Consider the following 27,308-nt stretch of genomic DNA (forward strand, 5'->3'; position numbering starts at 1 on the left):
TGCTTCGGGACCGGTTAGTGTGTGGCATAAATGACCTCCAAATACAGAAGTGCCTGTTGGCGGAAACGCAGCTAGACTGCAGGCGGGCGTTACAGCTTGCACTGTCCCTAGAAAAGGCAGCAAGTGGGGCGCAGGAACTACAGGGCACGCCAATGGAGGTAGATACCTGGGAGAGGGACTACCACAACGGGTCCAGCTACCAGATAGCCGCCCTCCGGAAAAGCCTGAGGGCCAAAGGAAAACCCCAGAACTGCCCCCAAGTCTGCTAGGACTAACTGGAGACAGAGGGAACTACCGGCTGAGGCTCCCCCAACAGAGAAGGACCGTTTCTGGCACCAGACAGAGTGGGGTAACAGCGACAGAAACCCTAGAAGGAGGTGGCAAAAGAGGAATAGCAGGTGGGGACGCAGGGCAGTACACAACCTAGATGCCCCATCCTCCTCCGAAGGGGAACAGTTATATAATATTGCGACGAAGAAAGCAGAACCTATTAAGATTACCCCACGGGTGAACGGTCGGCTGACAATAATGGAAATAGACACGGGGGCGGCCGTATCAGTAATTGGAGTGGCAGCATTTTAAAAAATCAAAGATCGACTCCAGCCACTAACCCTAACAAAAACATTGACGAAACTTAAAACCTACACTGGGGAACCCCTGGAAGTTCTAGGCATGGCTCATGTACCCGTGGAATATGACAAACAATTGCTCAGATTACCGTTGACGATAGTAGAGGGCTCCGGACCGAACTTAATTGGATGGAACTGGCTGAAAGACCTAAACTTAGATTGGATGAAAATGTTCCAGAGTGGAAGCGGGCAGTTGAGTGGAGTACTCCAAAAATACCTGGACGTCTTCCAAGAAGGTTTGGGGGAAATTATAGGCGCCAAAGCAACTTTGCACGTGGACCCAGAAGCCCTTCCGAAATTTTGTAAGGCCAGGCCGGTACCTTTTGCATTAAGGAAGAAAGTAGATGTCGAAATAGAAAGGTTACGGCGCGACGGCATTATCAGACCAGTACAGTTCTCTGAATGGGCAGCGCCGGTGGTACCAATTTTGAAGCCAGACGGCTCGATACGTCTCTGTGGAGATTTCAAACAGACGGTAAACAAATACGCACTGCTGGACAAATATCCGATCCTGAAAATAGACGACCTAATATGCCAAATTGGCAGGTGGGCTTTTGTTCACGAAACTGGACATGAGCCACGCCTACCTGCAGTTAAAACTGGACAAGGACTCCCAGAAATTCGCTACGATCAACACCCTGAAGGGACTTTTTCGTTATACTAGGCTACCTTTTGGAGTGTCATCAGCCTGCGCTATATTCCAGCGTACGATGGAAAATATTCTGCAGGGACTACCGCAGGTGCCGATTTATTTGGACGATGTCTTAATCACGGGTAGGACAAACCGGGAACACTTGAGGAACCTGGAGGAAGTGCTCAGGCATTTCGCAAAGGCAGGCGTACGGCTGAAAAGAGAAAAATGTGTTTTTCTGGCCCCACAAGTGACGTACCTGGGATATAAAGTAGACGAGTCGGGCTTACACCCATTGGAAGACAGAGTAAGGGCAATAAAAGAAGCCCCAGCTCCCACCACGGTCCAGGAGCTACGATCATTTCTAGGCTTGGTAACATATTATGGCAAATTTATTGAAAATAGGGCGTCCATCCTAGAACCCCTCCACCAGCTACTAAAAAAGGGACAAGAATGGAAATGGTCCGCCCGCCAAAACCGAGCATTTAGGGACATTAAGGAACAGCTGTCATCCGAAAATGTCCTAGAGCATTATGACCCAAGGAAGGAGTTGGTTGTCACGTGTGACGCATCACCTTACTGGGTAGGAGCCGTCTTAGCCCATAAAGGAAGGAATGGGGAAGAACGGCCAATAGCCTATGCTTCGAGGACCTTGGCGATGGCTGAGAGAAAGTACGCCCAAATCGTGAAGGAAGGACTGGCGGTGATATTTGCAGTAAAAAAAATTTTCACCAGTATCTGTACGGGTGGAAATTCCCCATAGTGACGGACCATAAGCTGTTATTAGGGTTATTAAAAGAAGACCAGTCAATACCCCCGATTGCATCAGCTAGAATCCAACGCTGGGCGTTGCTACTGGCGGCGTATAGATACGTTCTGGAGCACAGACCGGGAACGCGAGTAGCAAATGCAGATGCCTTGAGCAGACTTCCCCTTCCAGACACCCCGCCGCTAATACCGAAAGTAGAGGAGACCGTAATGACTCTAAATTTTTTGGACACCCTACCAGTGGACGCACAACATATTTGGTTGTGGACGCAAAAAGACCCAGTATTGGCCAAGATGAAGCATTTACTGCTAACAGGGGAACTGGAGAGACCAGTGGAGCCCCAGATGCACCCATACTGGAGCAGAAGGGACAAATAACCGTAGAAGACGGTATCCTATTATGGGGAGCCCGGGTAATAGTCCCAGCTCAGGGCCGTCTGGCAATCTTGACCGAGTTACATCACGGACACCCAGGGGTGTCTAAAATCAAGATGCTAGCTCGATGCTACGTTTGGTGGCCAGGATTGGACACAGACATAGCAGCCTTGGTACGTCAGTGCCAGGAATGCCAACAGGGGCAAAGAGTGCCACCAGCTGCGCCATTGCACCCGTGGGAATGGCCAGGCAGACCGTGGACCTGCCTGCATTTTGACCACGCCGGCCCTTTCGTGGGCTCAATGTTTTTGGTGATAGTGGACGCCCACTCCAAATGGTTGGACGTCCACCGGGTAATGCGTCAAGCACAGCATCGACAATTGAAAAGCTCAGGGCCTCGTTTGCAACACATGGACTTCCGGAGGTATTGGTGTCGGACAACGGAACGGCATTCACAAGTGGGGAATTTGGAAAATTCCTAAAAGGAAACTGAGTCCACCACATCAAAACAGCCCCTTACCATCCAGCGTCCAACGGCCTGGCAGAGAGCGCGGTCCAGACACTAAATGCGGGACTCAAGAAGCAGTCGGCAGCGTCAATGGACACAAAGCTCTCCCGCTGGCTGTTTGATTACAGGACCACACCGCATTCCACAACGGGCATACCGCCAGCTGAACTCTTAATGGGAAGGCGGCTGCGAACGAGGCTGTCTCCTTTTCCCAAATTTAACGGGGAAAGTGGAGAAACAACAGGAGGTCCAACGCAGGGGGCATGATGATAGTCGGCAGCAGAGACATTTACAGGTGGGGGCACCAGTTTGGGTCAAGAATTATGGGAATGAACCAACGTGGGTCAAAGGCACGGTAGAGTCCCAAACAGGGCCCATATCATATCATATAAAAGTTTCGATAGGAGGTAAGGTGCTGAAGAAACACCTAGACCAAATAAGGGCAGCGGAACCATACCTGGAGGCAGTCTAAGCAGAACCGCCTCAAGCTGGGATAGCTCAGACGGGAAAGATACCCACACCCCAGCCCCGTCATCCAGTCGTCAGAGTCGGAGATGGACACGTTCGACGAGGCCGCCGCGACACCTCTCCCCGAGGAGGAGGAGGAGGAAGTACAACTTTCAAGGAAAAGACGGGCACCTATAAGGTACACCCCACCCATGTCGGAGAATGATCCGGTGGACGACACAGAGGTGACAGACCCGGGCAGGCGGAGCAGGAAGCTCCGAGGAATGCCAGCTGGCAGGAATTCCTCGGACCTTGGTGGGGGGGTGGTGTAATGAGCCTCCCACAATGCAGGAGGCGGAATCCCCTCCCTCCTATTAAAGTCAATGTACTCCCCAATGGCGGAGTAAGTTCTCTCTCCGAATTCCTTATCCGGCAACAAGGTCATCTCCAGCTTCCACAGGTAGCGCTGTGCGAGGCCCGACCCCCCCCCCCCCCCCCCCCCCCCCCCCCCCACCAAATCCACAAACTGTGGAGCATGATCCGAAATAAATACTGCCGGATACCCCGCCCCCACCACTTCCGGAAGGAGAGACCCATCCTCCAAGAGTCAATATGAGAGTAGACCTGATGTACCTCAGAGAAAAAAGAAAAATCCTTCTCATTTGGATGTAAAAATCTACACCGGACTTTTCCCCCCTCTCCACCCCATCTGATCCATAAAGGCCTAAAATACCTTTTTGCCACCCTGAAGGACTCAAGGACTTGGGTCTCAATCTACCCCACTAACGGTCCAGTACACAATTAAAGTACCCCTCGCTCCATGCCGTCAACCCCCCCACAATCCAAGTGATCAGCTGATTGGGGGCCGTCTACCTGTCCCCCTCCTCCCCAACCCAGAATCAGCTATTCTCATCCTGTGGGGCAGTCCAGCAGCTACTCCAACATCTCCCAACCAATATAATCCATAGTTATCGCGATCCCAGTCCATGTTTCTGCTTCCGTCTCCTCCGTAGTCTCAAAGTAATAATCTTTTGATTCGTAAGTCACTCAGGGGCACGCAGGGTAAACCACGCCAAATTGAACATTGCCCTGGTACAACGCAGACTTGGCCTTGATGACTGATGCACACCTCTTGGCCAGCTCCGTTCCAACACCTTGATAGATCCTCACAATGTGGCCCTCCCGTCCCATCTGGAGTCGCGGTCATCTTTTACCCAACGGAGAACTCTTTCTTTGTCTTGAAAACGGCGAAAGCGCACGATGATCGCACGCAGTGGTTCACCAGCTCGGGGCTTCTGCCTCAGTGACCTGTCGGCCCGATCCAGCTTGGGAGGGGGACAGCAGTTCCCACTCCCCCAACATCTACGACATATACTTAGTTGGATCCAAGCCCTTCGGCAGCCCGACTACCCTCAGTTTCTGCCTTCTGGAACGATTTTACAAATCATCCACCTTGGCCCTTAATGCTGCGCTGTCACCGGCCACCCGCACCTGCTTCCAGAGAGGTGATCTGGTCACTTTGCCTTGAAGGCCCTGCACCTTTACCACTTCATCCATCTTTCCCAAGGCTGCTCAAATAGTGGGCATTGCCCCTCAATCGCTCTCTCTTAGTCCTCCGAGATCGCCCGCCGTCGCCAAGGTACCTGTAAGCATCTCCGTGGTTAGTGGAATGGCCACCGAAACTGCTGGCGCCTCCGCCATTTTGTGAACCCCAGAGCTCTCGCAGCCTCGAGTCCGTCAACGATTCCTTTATTGTTCTGCTGCCTGGTGTTGTATTTATTGGGCATTCCTTTGGTGCGGGATTCTTAACCCATCTGACTGCCCCAAATTCCAATCCAAATCTCCTCCTAAAACTGGGCAAAAAGTGCTTAAAACAAAGTTCTCTGGCGGGGGCCACAGCTTGTGTGACTACACTCTACATGTCGTCACCGCAAGTCCCTTCGTGAATGTTTCCAACACTAAATTTTGTTGCGTGCGATCTCCATTGAATTATTATTTTATTTTGTATATTTAACCTACAAATGTTTTTATTTTTGTCTCCTTCCGTTTTATTATTTGTAATAATTTTGGCCCCAAACCTGTTGCTTTGTCCACCAGGGTGTGGAAATCTGGCTTACATTTGGACCTGTTAATATGATAACGGTTAGTTCTTTTTGGTTTCATTTTCGTTCTAATTGCTTTAATTTTTATTGTGAAGTCGCTGCAGACTCCTTTTAAATCAAAGGACTTTTGAGCAAGACACAATCTGTCGACAGTTTCAAAGCTCTTCAGTATTCAGTTAAGAGTGGACAAGTTAAGCGATTGGGCTTGGGTATCTGCATTCACCCTGTCTGTTTCCTCAGCAGACAAAGCCACGATGCTGGGTGGCTGTTTGAAACCTGCCACTGAAAGCATCTGGCCCACATCTTCAACACTGCTGTTCCATGACCTTTACCAGGCTACTTTCTCATTCGATTCCGGCCTTGGGTGACTGTGCGGAGTCTGCACATTCTCTGTGTGCGTTTCCTCCGGGTGCTCTGGTTTCCTCCCACAGTCTAATGACATGCAGGGTAGGTGGACTGGCCATGAACAATGTGCGGGGTTACGGGAATAGGGTGGAGGGGGAGTGGACCTCAGGAGAGTGTTCTTTCAGAGGGATGATGCACTGAATGGGCCGAATGGCCTCCTTTGCCACTGTAGGTATTCTTTGGATTCTGCAGGGAGATATTGGTATACAGGTGGCAAGGAGAGAAACTGAAAGACTATTTTAACATTCAACATTTTTCTTTATGGCCAGTAAGATGAAGAAAAGAGGCAAAAATAAAATTATTGGTCAGATAAACAAAACCAATAATAATCCAATTGAGATCACAGGCAACAAAATCTAAATGTTAGAAATATTCACAAACATATAGAAAATAACATTTGTATTGTGGATACGGCTATGTGGATTGAATGGTACTCAGGACATTGCGCTACTTGTAACTAAACTATAACCAGAGAAGTTACTTCTTCACTTTAGGTATTTGCTCAACCTCAATTGCCAAATCGTGCACAGGTAGATTTTGATAAATTAGTTTTTTGGTGCCCAATGTAAGGGTGGGTGTATGATTTGTCCCCACGCATCTGGCTGAAACTTTATAAACGTGGGGAGGTGGTGGCGACACTGGGCGAGGAACCCGGAGACCCAGGGCTCTGGGGATGTGGGTTCACAACAGGTGGTGAAATTTGAATTCAATCAAAACAAATCTGGAAATAAAAGTCTAACGATGACCATGAAACCAGTGTCGATAGGCATAAAAATCCAACCCTAAAGTCTTTCAGAGAAGGGAATCTGCCGTCCTTGCCTCGTCCGGCCTACATGTGACTCCAGATCCACAGCAATGCGGTTGACTCATAAAATGTCCTCTGAAATGACTGAGCAAGACACTCAGTTTAAGGGCAATATGGGACGGGTAACAAATGCTGACCCAGCGACCACCACATCCAATGCATTAACCCTTTGAGCGTACACGGGCAGCGGACTGAGATTTTCATTCTGGCAGTCTGAACTAGATTTGAACACAATGGCCACGATCTACCAGTAACTTGGTGACGGGACAAGGCCATCAAATCTCACAAGGGGGCCTTTTGCATGATTTAAGACGTTCGCTATGCCACACGACATCGAACAAGATCTCGCCAGGCATCACTATCTTGAGATCTCACCCTCAATGGGTGGGATCCACATTTGCAATTTCAAGTGAGTAGATTGCCCAGCTCCGGGCCCCTCCACCGAGCCCCTCCACCGCCCAGCCCCGTCTGCCCAGCATCCTGGCCGCCCAGTCAACTGCCTGCCCCAGCCTCCTGCCATAGAACACCTCACCACTCCCCCAGCACACTGCCCTATTCCCCCCCCCCCCAGCACACTGCCCTATCCCCCCCCCCCAGCACACTGCCCTATCCCCCCCCCCAGCACACTGCCCTATCCCCCCCCCAGCACACTGCCCTATCCCCCCCCCCCCAGCACACTGCCCTATCCCCCCCCCCAGCACACTGCCCTATCCCCCCCCCCAGCACACTGCCCTATCCCCCCCCCAGCACACTGCCCTATTCCCCCCCCCCCCAGCACACTGCCCTATTCCCCCCCCCCCCCAGCACACTGCCCTATCCCCCCCCCCCCAGCACACTGCCCTATCCCCCCCCCCCAGCACACTGCCCTATCCCCCCCCCCCAGCACACTGCCCTATTCCCCCCCCCCCAGCACACTGCCCTATCCCCCCCCCCCAGCACACTGCCCTATCCCCCCCCCCCCAGCACACTGCCCTATCCCCCCCCCAGCACACTGCCCTATCCCCCCCCCCCCAGCACACTGCCCTATCCCCCTCCCCAGCACACTGCCCTATCCCCCCCCCCCCAGCACACTGCCCTATTCCCCCCCCCAGCACACTGCCCTATTCCCCCCCCCCAGCACACTGCCCTATTCCCCCCCCCCCAGCACACTGCCCTATTCCCCCCCCCCAGCACACTGCCCTATTTCCCCCCCCCAGCACACTGCCCTATTTCCCCCCCCCCAGCACACTGCCCTATTTCCCCCCCCAGCACACTGCCCTATCCCCCCCCAGCACACTGCCCTATCCCCCCCCCAGCACACTGCCCTATCCCCCCCCCAGCACACTGCCCTATTCCCCCCCCCCCAGCACACTGCCCTATTCCCCCCCCCCCCAGCACACTGCCCTATCCCCCCCAGCACACTGCCCTATCCCCCCCCCAGCACACTGCCCTATCCCCCCCCCCCAGCACACTGCCCTATCCCCCCCCCCAGCACACTGCCCTATCCCCCCCCCAGCACACTGCCCTATCCCCCCCCAGCACACTGCCCTATCCCCCCCCCCAGCACACTGCCTTATCTCCCCCCCCCAGCACACTGCCTTATCCCCCCCCCCCAGCACACTGCCCTATTTCCCCCCCCCCCCAGCACACTGCCCTATTTCCCCCCCCCCCCAGCACACTGCCCTATTTCCCCCCCCCCCAGCACACTGCCCTATCCCCCCCCCCAGCACACTGCCCTATCCCCCCCCCCAGCACACTGCCTTATCTCCCCCCCCAGCACACTGCCTTATCCCCCCCCCCCAGCACACTGCCCTATCCCCCCCCCCAGCACACTGCCCTATCCCCCCCCAGCACACTGCCCTATCCCCCCCCCAGCACACTGCCCTATCCCCCCCCCCAGCACACTGCCTATCCCCCCCCAGCACACTGCCCTATCCCCCCCCCCAGCACACTGCCCTATCCCCCCCCCAGCACACTGCCCTATCCCCCCCCCAGCACACTGCCCTATCCCCCCCCAGCACACTGCCCTATCCCCCCCCCAGCACACTGCCCTATCCCCCCCCCAGCACACTGCCCTATCCCCCCCCCCCCCAGCACACTGCCCTATCCCCCCCCCCCAGCACACTGCCCTATCCCCCCCCCCCCAGCACACTGCCCTATCCCCCCCCCCCAGCACACTGCCCTATCCCCCCCCCCAGCACACTGCCCTATCCCCCCCCCCAGCACACTGCCCTATCCCCCCCCCCAGCACACTGCCCTATCCCCCCCCCAGCACACTGCCCTATCTCCCCCCCCCCAGCACACTGCCCTCTTTCCCCCCCCCCAGCACACTGCCCTCTTTCCCCCCCCCCAGCACACTGCCCTCTTTCCCCCCCCCCAGCACACTGCCCTATCCCCCCCCCCCCAGCACACTGCCCTATCCCCCCCCCCCCAGCACACTGCCCTATCCCCCCCCCCCCAGCACACTGCCCTATCCCCCCCCCCAGCACACTGCCCTCTTTCCCCCCCCCCCAGCACACTGCCCTCTTTCCCCCCCCCAGCACACTGCCCTCTTTCTCCCCCCCCCCAGCACACTGCCCTCTTTCTCCCCCCCCCCAGCACACTGCCCTCTTCCCCCCCCCCAGCACACTGCCCTCTTCCTCCCCCCCCCCCCCCAGCACACTGCCCTCTTTCTCCCCCCCCCCCCAGCACACTGCCCTCTTTCTCCCCCTCCCCCCCCCAGCACACTGCCCTCTTTCTCCCCCTCCCCCCCCCCAGCACACTGCCCTCTTTCTCCCCCCCCCCAGCACACTGCCCTCTTTCTCCCCCCCCCCCCAGCACACTGCCCTCTTCCCCCCCCCCCAGCACACTGCCCTCTTTCTCCCCCTCCCCCCCCCCAGCACACTGCCCTCTTTCTCCCCCCCCCCCAGCACACTGCCCTCTTTCTCCCCCCCCCCCCAGCACACTGCCCTCTTCCCCCCCCCCCCAGCACACTGCCCTCTTCCCCCCCCCCCAGCACACTGCCCTCTTCCCCCCCCCCCCAGCACACTGCCCTCTTCCCCCCCCCCCCCAGCACACTGCCCTCTTCCCCCCCCCCCCCAGCACACTGCCCTCTTGCCCCCCCCAGCACACTGCCCTCTTGCCCCCCCCCAGCACACTGCCCTCTCTCCCCCCCCCCCCCCAGCACACTGCCCTCTTTCCCCCCCCCCAGCACACTGCCCTCTTTCCCCCCCCCCAGCACACTGCCCTCTTTCCCCCCCCCAGCACACTGCCCTCTTTCCCCCCCCCAGCACACTGCCCTCTTTCCCCCCCCCCCCAGCACACTGCCCTATCTCTTTCCCCCCCCCCCCAAGCACACTGCCCTCTTTTCCCCCCCCCCAGCACACTGCCCTCTTTCCACCCCCCCCAGCACACTGCCCTCTTTCCACCCCCCAGCACACTGCCCTCTCTCCCCCCCCCCAGCACACTGCCCTCTTTCCCCCCCCCCAGCACACTGCCCTATCTCTTTCCCCCCCCCCCCCCCAAGCACACTGCCCTGCCTCCTCAGCCCCCAGCACCTTGTCCCATTCCTCCCCCCCCCCCCCCCCCCCAACTGATTTCAATTTGAAATGCTGCCTTGATGTTGAGGTCAGTCCGTCAGTCATTCTAACTCTTATCACAGTTTTCAAAGCAGCCAATTAGGATTCAAAGGTACCAGATATAGCTTCACAATCCAAGCCATTCTACATTGCATCTCTTGCTGTCAATCTAACACATATCTCAATAAAATATCTACAAACAAAATGAAATCTTATTCACCTCAAGTGCTTATTCTTCCTTATGGTTCAGAGTCCCTGACAGCTGCACAGAGAGATAGCAACATGTCTGTACCATTGTTTAAGGGCCTGTAGCAGTTTGCTAATCTGCTCTTATTGAAACCTGGACTTCCTTGCCAAGTAAGCTGCACCAGATATGCAAACCTTTCCCTGAGGCAAACAAAATGATTTGTACTTCATATAACTAGCCTTCCGTTCCAATTTCTTTCTTTGTCACATCAAAAAACCTTCCTCCTGTGCTTGCAATTCTCTGCAAGACCCTTTGGGAAGAATTGCACTGAATAGGGCTGTCACTGTGTTAAACCGTGTTGTATTGCGATGAGTAAATTTTTGTCTAATTCACCATCTAAAACAGTCCTTTTGAACAGATCTCACACAACTCAACACGGGTGCACAGTGGTTAGCACTGTTGCTTCACAGCTCCAGGGTCCCAGGTTCGATCCCCAGCTTGGGTCACTGTCTGTGTGGAGTCTGCACGTTCTCCCCGTGTCTGCGAGTGTTTCTTCCGGGTGCTCCGGTTTCTTCCCACAGTCCAAGGTTAGGTGGATTGGCCATGCTAAATTGCCTTTATGGTCCAAAAAGATTAGGTGGGATTACTGGGTTACGGGTATAGGGTTCTCTTCCCAGGGGCCGGTGCAGAATCAGTCGGCTGGCTGGCCTCCTTCTGCACTGAAAATCCTGTGATAAGATCATGGTGACGCAGTGGCTAGCACTGCTGCCTCATGGCGCCGAGGCCCTGGGTTTGATACCGGCTCTGGGTCACTGTCCATGTGGAGTTTGCACATTCTCCCTGTGTCTGCGTGGGTCTCAGCCCCACAACCCAAAGATGTGCAGGGTAGGTGGATTGGCCGCGCTAAATTGGGGCTGGTTTAGCACACTGGGCTAAATAGACGGCTTTTAAAGCAGACCGAGGCAGGCCAGCAGCACGGTTCAAATTCTGTACCAGCCTCCCCGAACAGGCGCCGGAATGTGGCAACATTTGAAGCCTACTTGTGACAATAAGTGATTTTCATTTCATTTTTCATTTCATTTCAATTGCCCCTTAAAAAAATAGGGGAAAAAACTCAACATAAGGGGTGGGATTCTCCGACCCCCCCCCCCCGCCGGGTCTGAGAATTGCCGAGGGCTGTCGTGAATCTCGCCCCCGCCGTCTTCCTAATTCTCCGCTACCAGAGAATCGGCAGGGGTGGGAATCGCACCGCGCCGGTCTCGCCCTGGCGATTCTCCGGCCCGCGATGCGCCGAGGTCCCGCCGCTGTCCACCCTCGCCAGCCGGCGTGGATTGAACTACCTACCTTACCAGTGGGAGCAGACGGCGGGCTCCGGGGTCCTGGGGGGGGGGGGGGGGGGGGGGGGCGCGCGGGGCGATCTGGCCCTGGGGGGGTGCCCCTACGGTGGCCTCGCCCACAATCGGGGCCCACCGATCGGCGGGCAGGCCTGTGCCGTGGGGGCAGTCTTTTTCTTCCGCCTTCACCATGGTCTTCACTATGGCGGAGGCGGAAGAGACCCCCCTCCCCTGCGCATGCGCGGGGATGCCGTGAGCGTCCGCTGACGCTCCCGCGCATGCGTCGCCCGGCGAAGTCCTTTCGGCCCCGGCTGGCGTGGCGCCAAAGGCCTTTCCCGCCAGCCGGCGGGGCGGAAATCACTATGGCGCGGGCCTAGCCCCTCCAGGTGAGGGTTTGGCCCCTAAAGGTGCGGAATTGGAGTGGCTCACGCCTCCATTACGCCGGATTCCCCCGCCGGGTAGGGGAGAACCCCGGCCAAGGTCTGGGATATTTGTCAGTAACCTCACAGTGCAAGTGATTATTTAAATTCTGAACTTCCAGTCTCACATCCAAACCTTGGGCGGAATTCACCGTTCCCCGGCGCCAATTTCGTAATCGGCGATTGGGCGGAGAACCCCTTCTGACCCCGAAATCGGGGGCGCCGCCTGTTTAACGCAGGTTTCATATCCCCCACCCCCTCCAAAATGGCATCATTGCAGGATGTTGGCGCCGCCGGAAGTCCCTCCGCCGCTGCTCCACCCCCGATGTGCCGCGTTCCCCACCACGCGGTTGATGTCCGATCTCAGCGGTCAGCAACTCGACGTGGCGGCTGCAGACTGCATCCAGCAGCGCCACCTTCGGGCGGGAGCCGTGCTGCTGACCGGGGCAGCTTCCGCGAGGGCTGGGGGGACTGGAGGGGGTATCCACGGGGGCACTACCTGGCAGGTCGGGTCAGCGCACGGCCGGTGCAATGTTTTACCGCACGACCGCAGCAGGTCGTCACCGTGAGCATGCACGGCCACGGACCCGGCCATTCTCCAGCTGTTTTTATCGTGGGAGCCGGGAGTTTTATGTGGCGCGACCTCTAGCCCCTCACTGGTCGTGAGATCGGTGAGGGGTCGTCGCCAATTTTTTGACGTAAAACGCCACAGTTCCTCCATACTTGAGCTCAAAACGGTGAATCCAGTCCCGTGTTGGATTTACAGTCTTGGACATCCAGCCTCCTCTCTGCTAATACAATTCGGTAGGTTCCACCTCTCTGTTTATTATTTTTCTCCCATCTGCCAATCGGTCATCAGAATGTGTGCTTTCTGGCTAAGGCTGTTGTAGCAATGCCTGGGGTGCGCGGGTGCTTTCAAAGTGACTTTCCTGGACACATTGCACCCTGTCAACAATGGCAGCCGCCCCCCCCCCCCCCCCCCACCGTCAATGTCAGGGCCAGGCCCCCAGGAACGGGCCCCCTCTACCCCCGCCCAACTGCTGCAGCCTATTGGTCACACCCAAATCACAAACCTGTCTGTTTCAATCCACGGTGAGCTTGAGTGTGAAAAGAATAAAACCGGTCTCTCAAACGATTGGTAACCAACAATCTGCATCTTCAGCGCAGATGTCCAGAACATTCTGGAACGCATCAATCGGGTTCATCTCTGGATCTTTTTGTTTTGCATTGGATTGGATTGGATTTTGTTTATTGTCACGTATACCGAGGTACAGTGAAAAGTATTTTTCTGCGAGCAGCTCAACAGATCATTAAGTACATGGGAAGAAAAGGGAATAAAAGAACATAATAGGGCAACACAAGGTACACAATGTAACTACATAAGCATCGGCATCGGGTGAAGCATACAGGGTGTAGTGTTAATGAGGTCAGTCCATAAGAGGGTCATTTAGGAGTCTGGTAACAGCGGGGAAGAAGTTGTTTTTGAGTCTGTTCGTGCATGTTCTCAGGCTTCTGTATCTCCTGCCCAATGGAAGAAGTTGGAAGAGTGAGTAAGCCGGGTGGGAGGGGTCTTTGATTATACTGCCCGCTTTCCCCAGGGAGGTGTAGATGGAATCAATGGATGGGAGTCAGGTTCGTGTGATGGACTGGGCGGTGTTCACGACTCTCTGAAGTTTCTTGCGGCCCTGGGCCGAGCAGTTGCCATGCCAGGCTGCGATGCAGCCCGATAGGATGCTTTCTATGTGCATCTGTAAAAGTTGGTACGGGTCAATGTGGACATGCCGAATTTCCTTAGTTTCCTGAGGACTTATAGGCGCTGTTGTGCTTTCTTGGTGGTAGCGTCGACGTGGGTGGACCAGGACAGATTTTTGGAGATGTGCACCCCTAGGAATTTGAAACTGCTAACCATCTCCACCTCTGCCCCGTTGATGCTGACAGGGGTGTGTGCAGTACTTTGCTTCCTGAAGTCAATGACCAGCTCTTTAGTTTTGCTGGCATTGAGGGAGAGATTGTTGTCGCTACACCACTCCACTAGGTTCTCTATCTCCCTCCTGTATTCGGAGTATCATTCGCAGTATCATCATTTAACTGAGATGCAGCCTGTCCATCTGCCATGATTCCGAAGATGAGCACGGCAGTTCCCCCCCCCCCCCCTCCCCCCAGGTGGTCTGGTCAACACTTACCCCCCCGTGACATGAGAAATGTACAGAACTGTTAAGGGTTAATGTTAGGTCCGAATCAACCACTAGAGGGAGCTAGATGCAGAACAATATAAAGCATCAATGCTAAGCCTTCTGAGAGACTGTTGAGGAGAAGGCTAGAAGACATACGGTAGGAAAGCTAGTGTAAGTGCGAGCAGATCATAGTTATTGTATTAATATAGAGATTAGTGGTAGATGAGTGCAGATTGTATATTTATTGTCAAGTGTTTATTATATGGGAGTAAGAGTCGAATTCAATTCAGTAGTGTAAATAAATCATTAGCTTTGTTTAATACAAAAGCTAATTGTGGTCTTTGTTAACACTACGCTGACCATCCTAGGATCTGAACCACAAAGAACACCACCCCCCCCGAGCTGTGCCATTTGTTTGTGGGGTCTTGCTGTGCACGAACTGGCTGCCACATTTCCTACATAACAACAGTGACTACACTTCAGAAGTACTTCACCGGCTGGAAAGGATGTTATATAACTTTAATCCCACAGTCATATTTTCCATACACACTGTTGCTCTAACCTGGTTTGAAAACCTACCCTCTCGTTCCCCAGGCCAGGCATGGTGGATTCCCATACACGATGGCTCCTGACTGCACGCATAAACGTGCATCTTTTCTCATTCGCAAAGGAAACGGGTTGGTGATACGGGCCGAGCTCAGAGCTGGACTTAAAATCAGGAGAGGATGCTCAATTTTCACAAGTTGGAATGAAACCATCTCAAATAACTCTTTTCCCAGCAGGACTTCTATATATAAAATCCGGCTTTTCAAAACCAATTATCAAGATTATATTCGGTGTGGTAATGTGTTGAGTATTTTCAATGGTTGAAGCGCATCAGCCTTTTCAGACTTTCATTTTTGTTCTAAAGTCATCCACAATTTATTCCTATTTCTAGTTTGGTCTTTGAGTCAACAACAAAGACAAACTTACTTTGAAAAATGTATTTCACAACCTCGTGGTGCCTCAAAGTGATTTATAGGCTATTCCGAAGTGTTACTCTTGTCATCCTAGAAATATAGCAGCCAGTTGCAAATAGCAATATCCCATAAACAACAATAAGATAATGACCAGAAATTCTGCTCTATTTTAGTGATGTTAGATGACAGTGTAGCTCTCTCTCAGTACTGCAGTGGAGTATCAGACATTACCTCCACAGTGTAGCTCTCTCCCAGTACTGCAGTGGCGTATCAGACATCACTTTGCCAGTGTAGCTCTCTCTCAGTACTGCAGTGGAGTATCAGATATCACCTCCACAGTGTAGCTCTCTCTCAGTACTGCAGTGGAGTATCAGACATCACCTCCACAGTGTAGCTCTCTGTCAGTACTGCAGTGGAGTATCAGACATCACCTCCACAGTGTAGCTCTCTGTCAGTACTGCAGTGGAGTATCCGACATCACCTCGACAGTGTAGCTCTCTGTCAGTACTGCAGTGGAGTATCAGATATCACTTGGACAGTGTAGCTCTTTCTCAGTACTGCAGTGGAATATCAGATATCACTTGGACAGTGTAGCTCTCTCTCAGTACTGCAGTGGAGTATCAGATATCACTTTGACAGTGTAGCGCTCTCTCAGTACTGCAGTGGAGTATCAGACATCACTTTGACAGTGTAGCTCTCTGTCAGTACTGCAGTGGAGTATCAGACATCACTTCGACAGTGTAGCTCTCTGTCAGTACTGCAGTGGAGTATCAGATATCACTTCGACAGTGTAGCTCTCTCTCAGTACTGCAGTGGAGTATCAGACATCACTTGGACAGTGTAGCTCTCTCTCAGTACTGCAGTGGAATATCAGATATCACTTGGACAGTGTAGCTCTCTCTCAGTACTGCAGTGGAGTATCAGATATCACTTTGACAGTGTAGCGCTCTCTCAGTACTGCAGTGGTGTATCAGACATCACCTCGACAATGTAGCTCTCTCTCAGTACTGCAGTGGAGTATCAGATATCACCTCGACAGTGTAGCGCTCTCTCAGTACTGCAGTGGAGTATCAGACATCACCTCGACAGTGTAGCTCTCTCTCAGTACTGCAGTGGAGTATCAGACATCACCTCGACAGTGTAGCTCTCTGTCAGTACTGCAGTGGAGTATCAGATATCACTTCGACAGTGTAGCTCTCTCTCAGTACTGCAGTGGAGTATCAGATATCACTTCGACAGTGTAGCTCTCTCTCAGTACTGCAGTGGAGTATCAGATATCACCTCGACAGTGTAGCTCTCTCTCAGTACTGCAGTGGAGTATCAGACATCACCTCCACAGTGTAGCTCTCTCTCAGTACTGCAGTGGAGTATCAGACATCACCTCCACAGTGTAGCTCTCTCTCAGTACTGCAGTGGAGTATCAGACATCACCTCAACAGTGTAGCTCTCTGTCAGTACTGCAGTGGAGTATCAGATATCACCTCGACAGTGTAGCGCTCTCTCAGTACTGCAGTGGAGTATCAGACATCACCTCGACAGTGTAGCTCTCTCTCAGTACTGCAGTGGAGTATCAGACATCACCTCGACAGTGTAGCTCTCTGTCAGTACTGCAGTGGAGTATCAGATATCACTTCGACAGTGTAGCTCTCTCTCAGTACTGCAGTGGAGTATCAGATATCACTTCGACAGTGTAGCTCTCTCTCAGTACTGCAGTGGAGTATCAGATATCACCTCGACAGTGTAGCTCTCTCTCAGTACTGCAGTGGAGTATCAGACATCACCTCCACAGTGTAGCTCTCTCTCAGTACTGCAGTGGAGTATCAGACATCACCTCCACAGTGTAGCTCTCTCTCAGTACTGCAGTGGAGTATCAGACATCACCTCGACAGTGTAGCTCTCTGTCAGTACTGCAGTGGAGTATCAGACATCACCTCGACAGTGTAGCTCTCTCTCCGTACTGCAGTGGAGTATCAGACATCACTTTGACAGTGTAGCTCTCTCTCAGTACTGCAGTGGAGTATCAGACATCACCTCGACAGTGTAGCTCTCTGTCAGTACTGCAGTGGAGTATCAGACATCATCTCGACAGTGTAGCTCTCTGTCAGTACTGCAGTGGAGTATCAGATATCACTTTGACCGTGTAGCTCTCTGTCAGTACTGCAGTGGAGTATCAGACATCACTTTGACAGTGTAGCTCTCTCTCAGTACTGCAGTGGAGTATCAGATATCACCTCGACAGTGTAGCTCTCTCTCAGTACTGCAGTGGAGTATCAGACATCACTTTGACAGTGTAGCTCTCTCTCAGTACTGCAGTGGAGTATCAGACATCACCTCGACAGTGTAGCTCTCTGTCAGTACTGCAGTGGAGTATCAGACATCATCTCGACAGTGTAGCTCTCTGTCAGTACTGCAGTGGAGTATCAGATATCACTTTGACCGTGTAGCTCTCTGTCAGTACTGCAGTGGAGTATCAGACATCACTTTGACAGTGTAGCTCTCTCTCAGTACTGCAGTGGAGTATCAGACATCACCTCGACAGTGTAGCTCTCTCTCAGTACTGCAGTTACCTATCAGACTAGATTTTGTGTTTAATGCTCAGGATTGGAACTCAAATCCACAATCTTCTATTCTGAGGTGAGAGTGTGAATCACTGTGCCACAACTGGTTTTGTCTGGAAATGGGCCACAAAGGTGTAATTTGCATTTTGTATTGAGTCTATGGGGAAGCAAAGCATTGATTTCCTCGCCCAACTGTTCACGAAGGAGGCCCCTTCCACGTTACACATGTTGAGTATAAATTGTTCTAATATGCAACCCCCGCCAGGTCGGAGAATCGCCGGGGGCTGGCGTGAATCCCGCCCCCACCGGTTGCCGATTTCTCCGGCACCGGATATTCGGTGGGGGTGGGAATCGCGCTGCGCCGGTTGGCGGGCACCCCTCCCCCGGCGATTCTCCGGCCCGTGATGGGCCGAAGTCCCGCTGCTGGAATGCCTGTCTCGCCGGCGAGAATCAAACCATCTTTTGAACGGCGGGACAAGGCGGCGCGGGCGGGCTCCGGGGTCCTGGGGGGGGGGGGCGCGGGGCGATCTGGCCCCGGGGGGTGCCTCCACGGTGGCCTGGCCCGCGATCGGGGCCCACCGATCCGCGGGCGGGCCTGTGCCGTGGGGGCACTCTTTTCCTTCTGCCTTCGCCACGGTCTCCACCATGGCGGAGGCGGAAGAGTCCCCCTCCACTGCGCATGCGCGGAGATGCCATGAGCGGCCGCTGACGCTCCCGCGCATGTGCCGCCCGGCAAAGTCAGTTTTGCGCCAGCTGGCGGGGCACCAAAGGCCTTTCCCGCCAGCTGGCAGGGCGGAAATCAGTCCGGCGCGGGCCTAGCCCCTCAAGGTTAGGGCTCGGCCCACCAAGATGCGGAGGATTCCGCACCTTTGGGGCGGCGCGATGCTGGACTGATTTGCGCCGTTTTTGGTGCCGGTCGGCGGACATCGCGCTGATTACGGAGAATTGCGCCCTAGATGTAGATAATCTGTTTCCACTAGTGGGGGGGGGAATATTAAATAGTTGGGATAATATTAAATAGTCACCAGCGAATCCTGTTGGAAATTCCGGAGTAACTCCCAGAATGGTTACAACATGGAACTTGCTGCCATCTGCAGTGGGTGAAGTGAATAACTTAAGTTGAGAGTTGATATAAGGCAGAGAGGAATGGAACGTTACGCTAGAGTTAGACAAAACAGGGCAGTGGGAGGCACATGTGGATCGGCATTGATGGTCCAAATAGATTGTTTCTGTGCTGTAAGTTTTATGTAATATGTAAATGGAAACATTTTTCATTTGCATTCAAACTTCTACTTGAAAGTCTAAGTCGTTTTGGACAAAGAATCCTCTCATGACCACAACTCCTTCGTCGGGCATTGTGATAAAGTGCAAAAAATAAGGAATGCAATAATTGGGAATGCGTGGTTGTATGTTTAAAGGAAAAACAAGCTATTCATGTTTTAAAATGAAAATTGGGAAAAAGACAGTTTGGCTGGATTAATGGAACTAAGGCTTTGAAATGTTGGTTAGCCTAGCTACACTGGGAAGGCAAGTTGGTAACAATGGAAGATGGGGGTAAAAGGTAAAGTCTCCATAGTGCCAGATGACCATAGGCTGCTTTCCCCTTTGAGGGGGGGAGCTGACTGGTGGTGGTTTAACCTGAGGGTCACCACACCTCAGGCGAGGGGCAAAGTTGAGAAGGTTTCAGGAATAACTGGCTGAGGTTATTAAGATGGGGTTAGATTTCACATCAAAGGTGAGCTCATGTAATAAAGGTAATTAAAAGTTCAGATAAAGGAACATCAAAAGGAAAGAAACTAGAGGGCAGCACGTTTGCACAGTGGTTAGCACTGCTGCCTCACGGTGCCGAGGTCCCAGGATCGATCCCGGCTCTGGGTCACTGTCCGTGTGGAGTTTGCACATTCTCCCCGTGTTAGCGTGGGTTTCGCCCCCACATCCCAAAGATGTGCAGGGTATGTGGATTGGCCACGCTAAATGGAAAACATAAATTGGGTACTCTACTTTTTTTTTTTTTTTGTTTTAAATTTAAAGACACTACACATCAGGTGCAAATTTACCCTATGCAAGGGAGGTATTTGAGACTGCAGCCCACACAACAGGAGGTTGTGTCCACTCCCAACAAGGTGTGCATGGGGAAAGCCTGTTTAAGAGGCCAGCTGTCTCTATCCTAAACCGGAAGCAACCCCGAAAAATAATTCTAATGATTACAAACTAAGAAGAGAAGTAATTAAACGGCAAGTCCCTGACGACCAGTTTGCGCGACGTCCATTTTCTAAGAGCAGACACTCACGGAAGTTTGAAAACATGAATGCAGCTGTGTTAGGAAGTGGGGCTTTTCCATCAGGGCCAGGACCCTCTTTTCAATCATGGTACATTCCACATCATCGTCCTGAATGACAACGTCTTTCTTCAGGATCTTGATGGCGTACAGCTCGCTGGTTCCCTTCCTCTCTGATAGCATAACCTGTCAAAGGGAAACAGTGAATATAATAAGGAGCTGTGCAAGAACGCAGGAGGCCCAACAGGTTGGCACACCAAAAAAAATCTACACAACCTGATTTTATTTTCTCCTACTTTTCAAAATAATAACGTGATATTTCTGGTGCTACTTCTTTTGGATAAACTCTTAATCCTGTGAACAGCAGAGTGTCACTGCTCAAGAGAACATTTGTCTTCCGTCTCTCCATTGAGCTCTTCCCAATCGAGCATAGGCAAAGTGCATTTATTGAATCCACTTCTCTCCAATTTTCCATGTGCTACCTGGCAGTTTTCCAAATGGTTAACAACATCCGCCACTCATTGCAATTCAAGCAATTTGCGATTCCCTTGGCGAGATTTCCTTCTTTCCCAATGTTGGCTTGAGTCTGGGGTCAACTCTTCTGCTGTACACATGCACAGTAATGTCATCAAGCAGGTTGAGTGGCCAATCACACTGAAGCATTCTCAGACAGCAAACCACTCAGTTTAAAAACCACCAAATCCCTTCATATTTAATTTTAAATTTTACAGATTGTGAAATAAATGATTGGGACATACACATGGGATTGAGTTAGAAGCCAAAATGTCATGAAGTAATAACATGATGAATTTATCGCAATAAATAAACTTGGACATTCAACAAATATAAAACTCCGCCAGCAAGGCCAGTGAGGCTGTTTAGTTGTAATTATGAACTTATGTGTTTTAAAACCACTTTCAAATAGGTGCAACTTTTTCAAGGAATTTTATCATATGACTAATAGTGCAAGAGGGGGATCACCCATCAATTCAGTAATTTATATTCTTTGCATTTGGAGGGAACTTCAACATCACAACCTATGTAGAAGTGTAGGATCACTTGTCGACTCCAGAAGTTGCTGTCAGTTTCAAAGGAGTAATGACAGCGAATAATAGCAATTCTACCATTGAAAGAACTGCAACATCCAGGCCTTTGATCACTTTGAGTCACTAAATTTCTGGACCAGCTTTACAAACCTTTCCAAAACTTCCTTTGCCTAACACCATTAAGAAGTTGAAGTCCTCCAGATGCACGTGGTCCAAGTTGTTTGTCGGCGAACTTGGTTTCTTCTCAATCGCCTTTTTGCCAGCAGGGCCAAGTTTGGCTTTCTAGGGAATTGAAAGAAAACAAATTAAGATAACCTCAGTGTCACTGGGCTCCAGACGGGGTCTCCACACTGAAATATGTTCAGGAATGGATTCTGCTAATGTGCACAATCAGTTCACAAAGTGGCACCTACAGCTCTTTCAGCTCTTGTCACATCATGAATTGAATATCAGTGCACGATATTGTTGGATCTGTTGCAGTGACATTATTTCCTGTGATCTTCAGTTTTCTTCCTCCTCTCTCATGAAAGCAGTACCACTGATTGGGTCTACCACACTACCACAGATGACCCTCCAGTAACTGGCTCATGTACAACGACCCAGGCAGTGAGTGTCAACGGGCTATTGGACCAAGGGGAGAATCGTCTCAGAACCTGACCCTTCTCTCACTAAACGCCCGTATGCACGGAATCACAGAATTCTTCCAGCACAGGAGAAGGCTATTCGGCCCATGGTATCTGCATCAGCTCTCCGAATGAGCAATTCATCCGATGCTGTTACCCCACCTTCTACCTGTAACCCGGCACATCCTTTTCAGACGCTAATCTAATTCCTACCCAAATGCTTTGATTAAGCTGCTTCCACCACATTCTCAGGCAGCACGTACCAGGTTTCTCCTTCTGTCTTCATTGCTTTTTCAGCCAATTACCTTCCACTGTGCCCTTCCGTTCTCACTCCTCCCACCAATCAGAACAGTTTCCCCCTTGTACACTCTATCCCAACCCTCAGGATTTTGAAAACCTCAATCAATTCTCCTCTCACCCTTCTGTTCTCCAGGGAGGACAGAACTAGCATCTCCAACTTATCCATCTAACTCAGGTCCTACGTCCCTGGATCTGTTCGCGTGGAAGCTGGAGTCAACGAAGACGGATGGAGAGCAGGAACGCCAGTGGATTTCCTGCACCGTAATCCAGGGATGGGCACTCTAATTCTAACAGCAAAATCTGAGAGCAGCTAACCCGGCACTGACCAGAATCACCCCTTGTGATCCGTATAGAATAATAATCTTAATCTTTATTGTCACAAGTAGGTTTACATTAACACTGCAATGTAGTTACTGTGAAAATCCCCCAGTCGCCACATTCCGGTGACTGTTCGGGTACACAGAGGGAGAATTCAGAATGTCCAATTCACCTAACAGCACGTCTTTCGGGACTTGTGGGAGGAAACTGGAGCACCCGGAGGAAACCCACGCTGACACGGGGAGAACGTGCAGACTCCGCCCAGACAGTGACCCAAACCGGGAATGGAACCCGTGCCCCTGGCGCTGTGAAACAACAGTGCTAACCACTGTGATACCGTGCCGCCCAATACAACAAAGGTTGGTGATTTATCCCAAACAGTTTGTGTTTAATTCAGGAGCTTTGCCTAGTATTATGTCTCTGAGATAAAATAAAAGTATGACTATGTAACTGCAGGTTCTTAAACTAAATGCAAGATAAAAAATGTTTCTAAATACTCCCCATCATGAAGGGGTTTGTTAGAGTGGATGCTGAGAGGATGTTTCCCCTTGTGGGAGAGACCAGAACTAGAGAAACAGGCCGGGATTCTCTCTTCTGGAGCCTAAGTGCCCCGGCCAGTGGAGAATCGCTCCTGGTCTCCGCCTGCACGAGGAGCATGGCCCACTTTGCGAGTCTCTCCCCTTTACCATGCGTGGGGGAGAGCTCACCGGATTCTGTCAGAATCCCGGTATTGGGCCATCATTGAGCAGGCGGCCCTGATACCGAGATCTGGCGGTGAGCCCCTCCCACCCCCGCACAATGGAAATCCTGGCGCCCCCCCCCCCCCGCATCACCGCTGATAAGTAGGGGCATCCTCCCTCCCACCACAGGAATACCAGGTCACCTGCCCACAGCATGCATGCACGAAGGTGACCCCATCCCCTCATCAGAATCCCCAACCAACCCCCAGCACCCATCAGAACCCCCAAACAAAGACCCCCTCAGTCACCCCTGCCTGAAAGTTGCAGAGCAGTCCAGGCAGCAGAGTGAAGAATCACTGCATTTTCACTTACCTTTCCCTAACATCTGTGTTCAAAGCAGTAGCTGTTTCAGCTGTCAGAGGCTTCCTCAAAAGCAAGTACAATTCAAAGGGCTTCAGATCCCTTGACAGCCTTTAAAATGCAAATTTTCCATTCAATTTTGCACAGCAATACGTTTCACTAGCCAGTAATTGATAGGGGTATGTTTATTTATCTTTCCCTTCACGCTTGAACGCATCTCAAGCAGCCTCCATTGATCCTAACCACAATGTTGCTATGGTTGACCGCTCCTCACAACATCAAAAGGATCCAAGGGCTTTCACTTCTTTTTCTCAGCAGAAAGCACTTAGCTCCTTTTTTCCCTCGCTGTTCCATCCTCCGCCTGATCGGAGCGACGTTGAATGGAGAATCCACCTCACAGTTTAAGAAGGTCATGAGTGTATGGAACCTGCTTCTCAGAGACCGATAGAGACAGGGTCGTTGAACATTTTTAAGGCAGAGGTAGATACATTCTTGACTAACAAGGGAGTCAAAGGTTATTGGGGTGGATGGGGGCAGTCAATCAGATCTGACATGAACTTCCCGAGTGGCAGAACAGGCTCGAGGGGCCAAATGGTCTACTCCTGCTCCCAATTTATGCGTTTGTGTTTAAGTGCCCAGGTCCCTGACACTGCATTATTTCGAACTGGGTTTGTGAGAAAACTCTCCAATTAGGCAGCACAAGCCTTGCTTTATACATAGAACATGCAGTGCAGAAGGAGGCCATTCAGACCATTGAGTCTGCACTGACCCACTTAAGCCCTCCCTTCTACCTTATCCCCGTAACCCAATAACCCTCCTAACCTTTTTGGTCACTAAATGCAATTTATCATGGTCAATCCACGTAACCTGCACGTCTTTGGACTGGGAGGAAACCGGAGCACCCAGAGGAAACCCACGCAGAAACGGGGAGAACGTGCAGACTCCGCACAGACAGTTCCTCAAGCCTGGTATCGAACCTGGGACCCTGGCGTTGTGAAGCAATAGTGTAAAGTAGAGGGAGGCTGCAGAGGAAAGATGGACTTTAGAGGAGGAATTTCAAAGGAATAATAAAACAGAAAGATTTGCATTTATAAAGCACCTTTCACATCTGCAGGACTTAGAGCCAATGAAGAACTTTCGGAAGGTGAATATTTGTATAAGATAGGAAACGCAACAGCCAATTTGCAAAGAGAAATCTCCTACAAACAGCCACACGGAATGAGGAGACAATTGACATTCTGATCTGTTGTTTGAGAAACATTTGGTTGGTCCACTCGGGTTAACACCCCTCCACTTCTTCAATATAGTGCCATGGGGTCTGTTAGGTGCACCCGAGGGGGCAGACAGGGGCTAGGCTTCACATCTTTTCTGATAGATGGTACCTCTGATTGTGCAGCACTCCCCTAACACTGCACTGAAGTGTCAGCCTAGATTCTTGTGTGCAAGTTTCTGGAGTGCGACCTCTGGTTCAGGGCTGAGAGTGCTGCTGAGTGACCCACAACAGAGGTGGAGGAGGAGACAGTGCGAGTTGGTGCCAAGGGCACGCTGCCGTTGCAGTGTCAACAAAACAAGGTCTCGGGCAGCATGGTGGCAGCACTGCAGTCTCACGACGCCGAGGTCCCAGGTTCGATCCCGGCTCTGGGTCACTGTCCGTGTGGAGTTTGCACATTCTCCCCGTGTTTGCGTGGGTTTCGCCCCCACAACCCAAAGATGTGCAGGGTAGGTGGATTGAACACGCTAAATTGCCCCTGAATTGAAAAAAATGAATTGTGTACTCTAAATTTATAAAAAAAAACCAAAACAAAACCAGGTCTCATGACCTTTAATGTTTCCTGGTCCATTTGTACTTTTTTTTAAAACTTTCTTTACTTTTTTTACTTTCTTTCACCGGTCCACTCTCTCCGCTGGCTCCCTCGCCCTGACTGACTGGAATATGGATACATGGGTGTTGTGGGACGGGGGTGGGAGGTTGTAGCGCGCCTGTGAACCCCGCTCCCTGCTGGGAGCCTGATATCACAGACCTTCCTGCACAAAAGACCCTTTGAACAAAAGAGAAAAATCAAAAAAAGTATTGGTTAAAAAAAGAACACTTCTGCTCCCCATTGTCCATGATTACTTTCGGTCTTTTATACAATAATTAGACTGAGGTTTCTCATAATCAAAACTCAGTTTGAAGTGTGGCTTGTGGAAGTACTTTTCTTGACATCCCAGCAGTTTTGTATGTTACATTAGCTTGAAGGGTTGACACTAATTACAGAGTTTACTTAGCAAATCCTTATTCCCTAAACGGGTACTGCCAGATATTCTGTGAATTTAAATAATGCAAGAGGAAGTTATAGCTTTCATTCTGAGCTGTTTTACCTATATTATAATAAATTACGTAACTGGTTAGATGCACTTAACTTCTGTGAAGGTCTGTTCTGTTGAATCTTTCCTGTGTATGTGTAGAGTGCTGGATATATCACACCCGGATCCCATTTTGTCCGTACCCACAGTCATTCTCCCAGCTTCCTCGAATCCAGTGAATAAGTTATTTTATTGCTAGGTGGACCAGTATTTATCAGCTTTTACTCCGCTCCCTTCTCAGTAGACACTCTAATACAGGCATTTTCAAAGTGGGGGTCCCACGGCGCTCCCGATCGCGGGAATTCACACGCAACAGCCACAGCAGCTGGCTTTTAACAATGCCGGCTGCGAGCGGCTTTAAAAATGACAGCCAAGACCAGCTAAAAAAAGCGGCCGCACTCCGTATGTGTGCCCGCTCATCAATGCGCTGACGCAGAGGCCAGCAAGGAGCACCGCCTCCCCCTGACGGCAGCGCGCTGACCCAGGAGGAGATTTATTTAAAAATTCAATGCCTGAAGCGAGGCAGAGAGCAGGTCACACACCCCAAACACTGACATAACGTGTGCTTTGGGTGTGATTGCGATTCCTCCATTTTGTCAGCAATGACCTACATGTGCGAGGTTGGATTTTTCATCCTCATAAAGGTGAAGATGGCACAAAGGAACCGGCTGAATCCTGCACCCGATATGCGCATAGCCCTCTCTTCCTGTGAACTTGACTGGAGTGAGATCGTGAGGACCAAGCAGGCTCACCTCGCGCATTAAAGGTAAGAGAAAACGGTGGGTCGCAAATGCCAGCTGGCGTGGGTCGCGAAGGTCGGCCGGCGTGGGTCGCGAAGGTCGGCCGGCGTGGGTCGCGAAGGTCGGCCGGCGTGGGTCGCGAAGGTTGGCCAGTTGGTAAAAATGGGCCCCCAGAAAAAAAGTTTGAAAAACACTGCTCTAATAGCAGCCTCACTGGCAGCTCTCCACGTGAGTGCCGTGTCTGAGAGAGCCTGGTCACGAATGGTTACCGGGCTATTCGAACATAAGAGGCATCACAGCCAAACTGGGTCCTGCTCTCATTAACATTGGTGGGGGGAGGTGGGGTGACAGCTTCCCAATGGTATAATAGTTTCAACGAGCACTCTGGCCGGTTTGCCCCTCTCCTTTGCAGGGGCTGAGGGAGTTGGCGTGGGGGAAATAAGGCGCTGAGGATAAATGCGTCGGAAAAGCAAATGAGCTTCGCATTGGCTTTAGAGACTGAAAAACCTTTCGTTCAGTCCAAAACAATATTTTAAATTTGTACTGTGGTGATTCACTGTGTCCCCCACACCGAGCGTGTCAGGCCAGAGTGAACGGGTTCGGCCTTTGAGCTCGCCATTTTCATGCAAGCATGTATTAGTACCCGTGTGAAAACGGTGCACACAGAAAGATAACACACATGTCAGGTTGCACACACAGTCAATCTTGTGCTCTCATGCTGCCACCTGCTGGTGGCTATTCATTGCAGCTTCAAACTCACCGTGGCCTGATCCCAGAGCA

General features: G+C 51.8%; 1 protein-coding gene across 1 annotated transcript in view; it reads right to left on the reverse strand.

Moving 5' to 3' along the window:
• Positions 1 to 27,308, reverse strand: part of prkcab (protein kinase C, alpha, b) — a 489,840-nt gene that overhangs the window by 50,637 nt on the left and 411,895 nt on the right. Inside the window, exons 9-10 of the mRNA XM_072483739.1 lie at positions 21,312 to 21,443; positions 20,128 to 20,301 (exon numbers count right to left, since the gene is read on the reverse strand). Of these exons, the coding sequence (XP_072339840.1) occupies positions 20,128 to 20,301; positions 21,312 to 21,443 (306 nt within the window). The remainder of the gene's footprint in view (positions 1 to 20,127; positions 20,302 to 21,311; positions 21,444 to 27,308) is intronic.

Source organism: Scyliorhinus torazame, chromosome 18 (genome assembly GCF_047496885.1).
Source record: "Scyliorhinus torazame isolate Kashiwa2021f chromosome 18, sScyTor2.1, whole genome shotgun sequence".
Taxonomy (NCBI): Eukaryota; Metazoa; Chordata; class Chondrichthyes; order Carcharhiniformes; family Scyliorhinidae; genus Scyliorhinus; species Scyliorhinus torazame.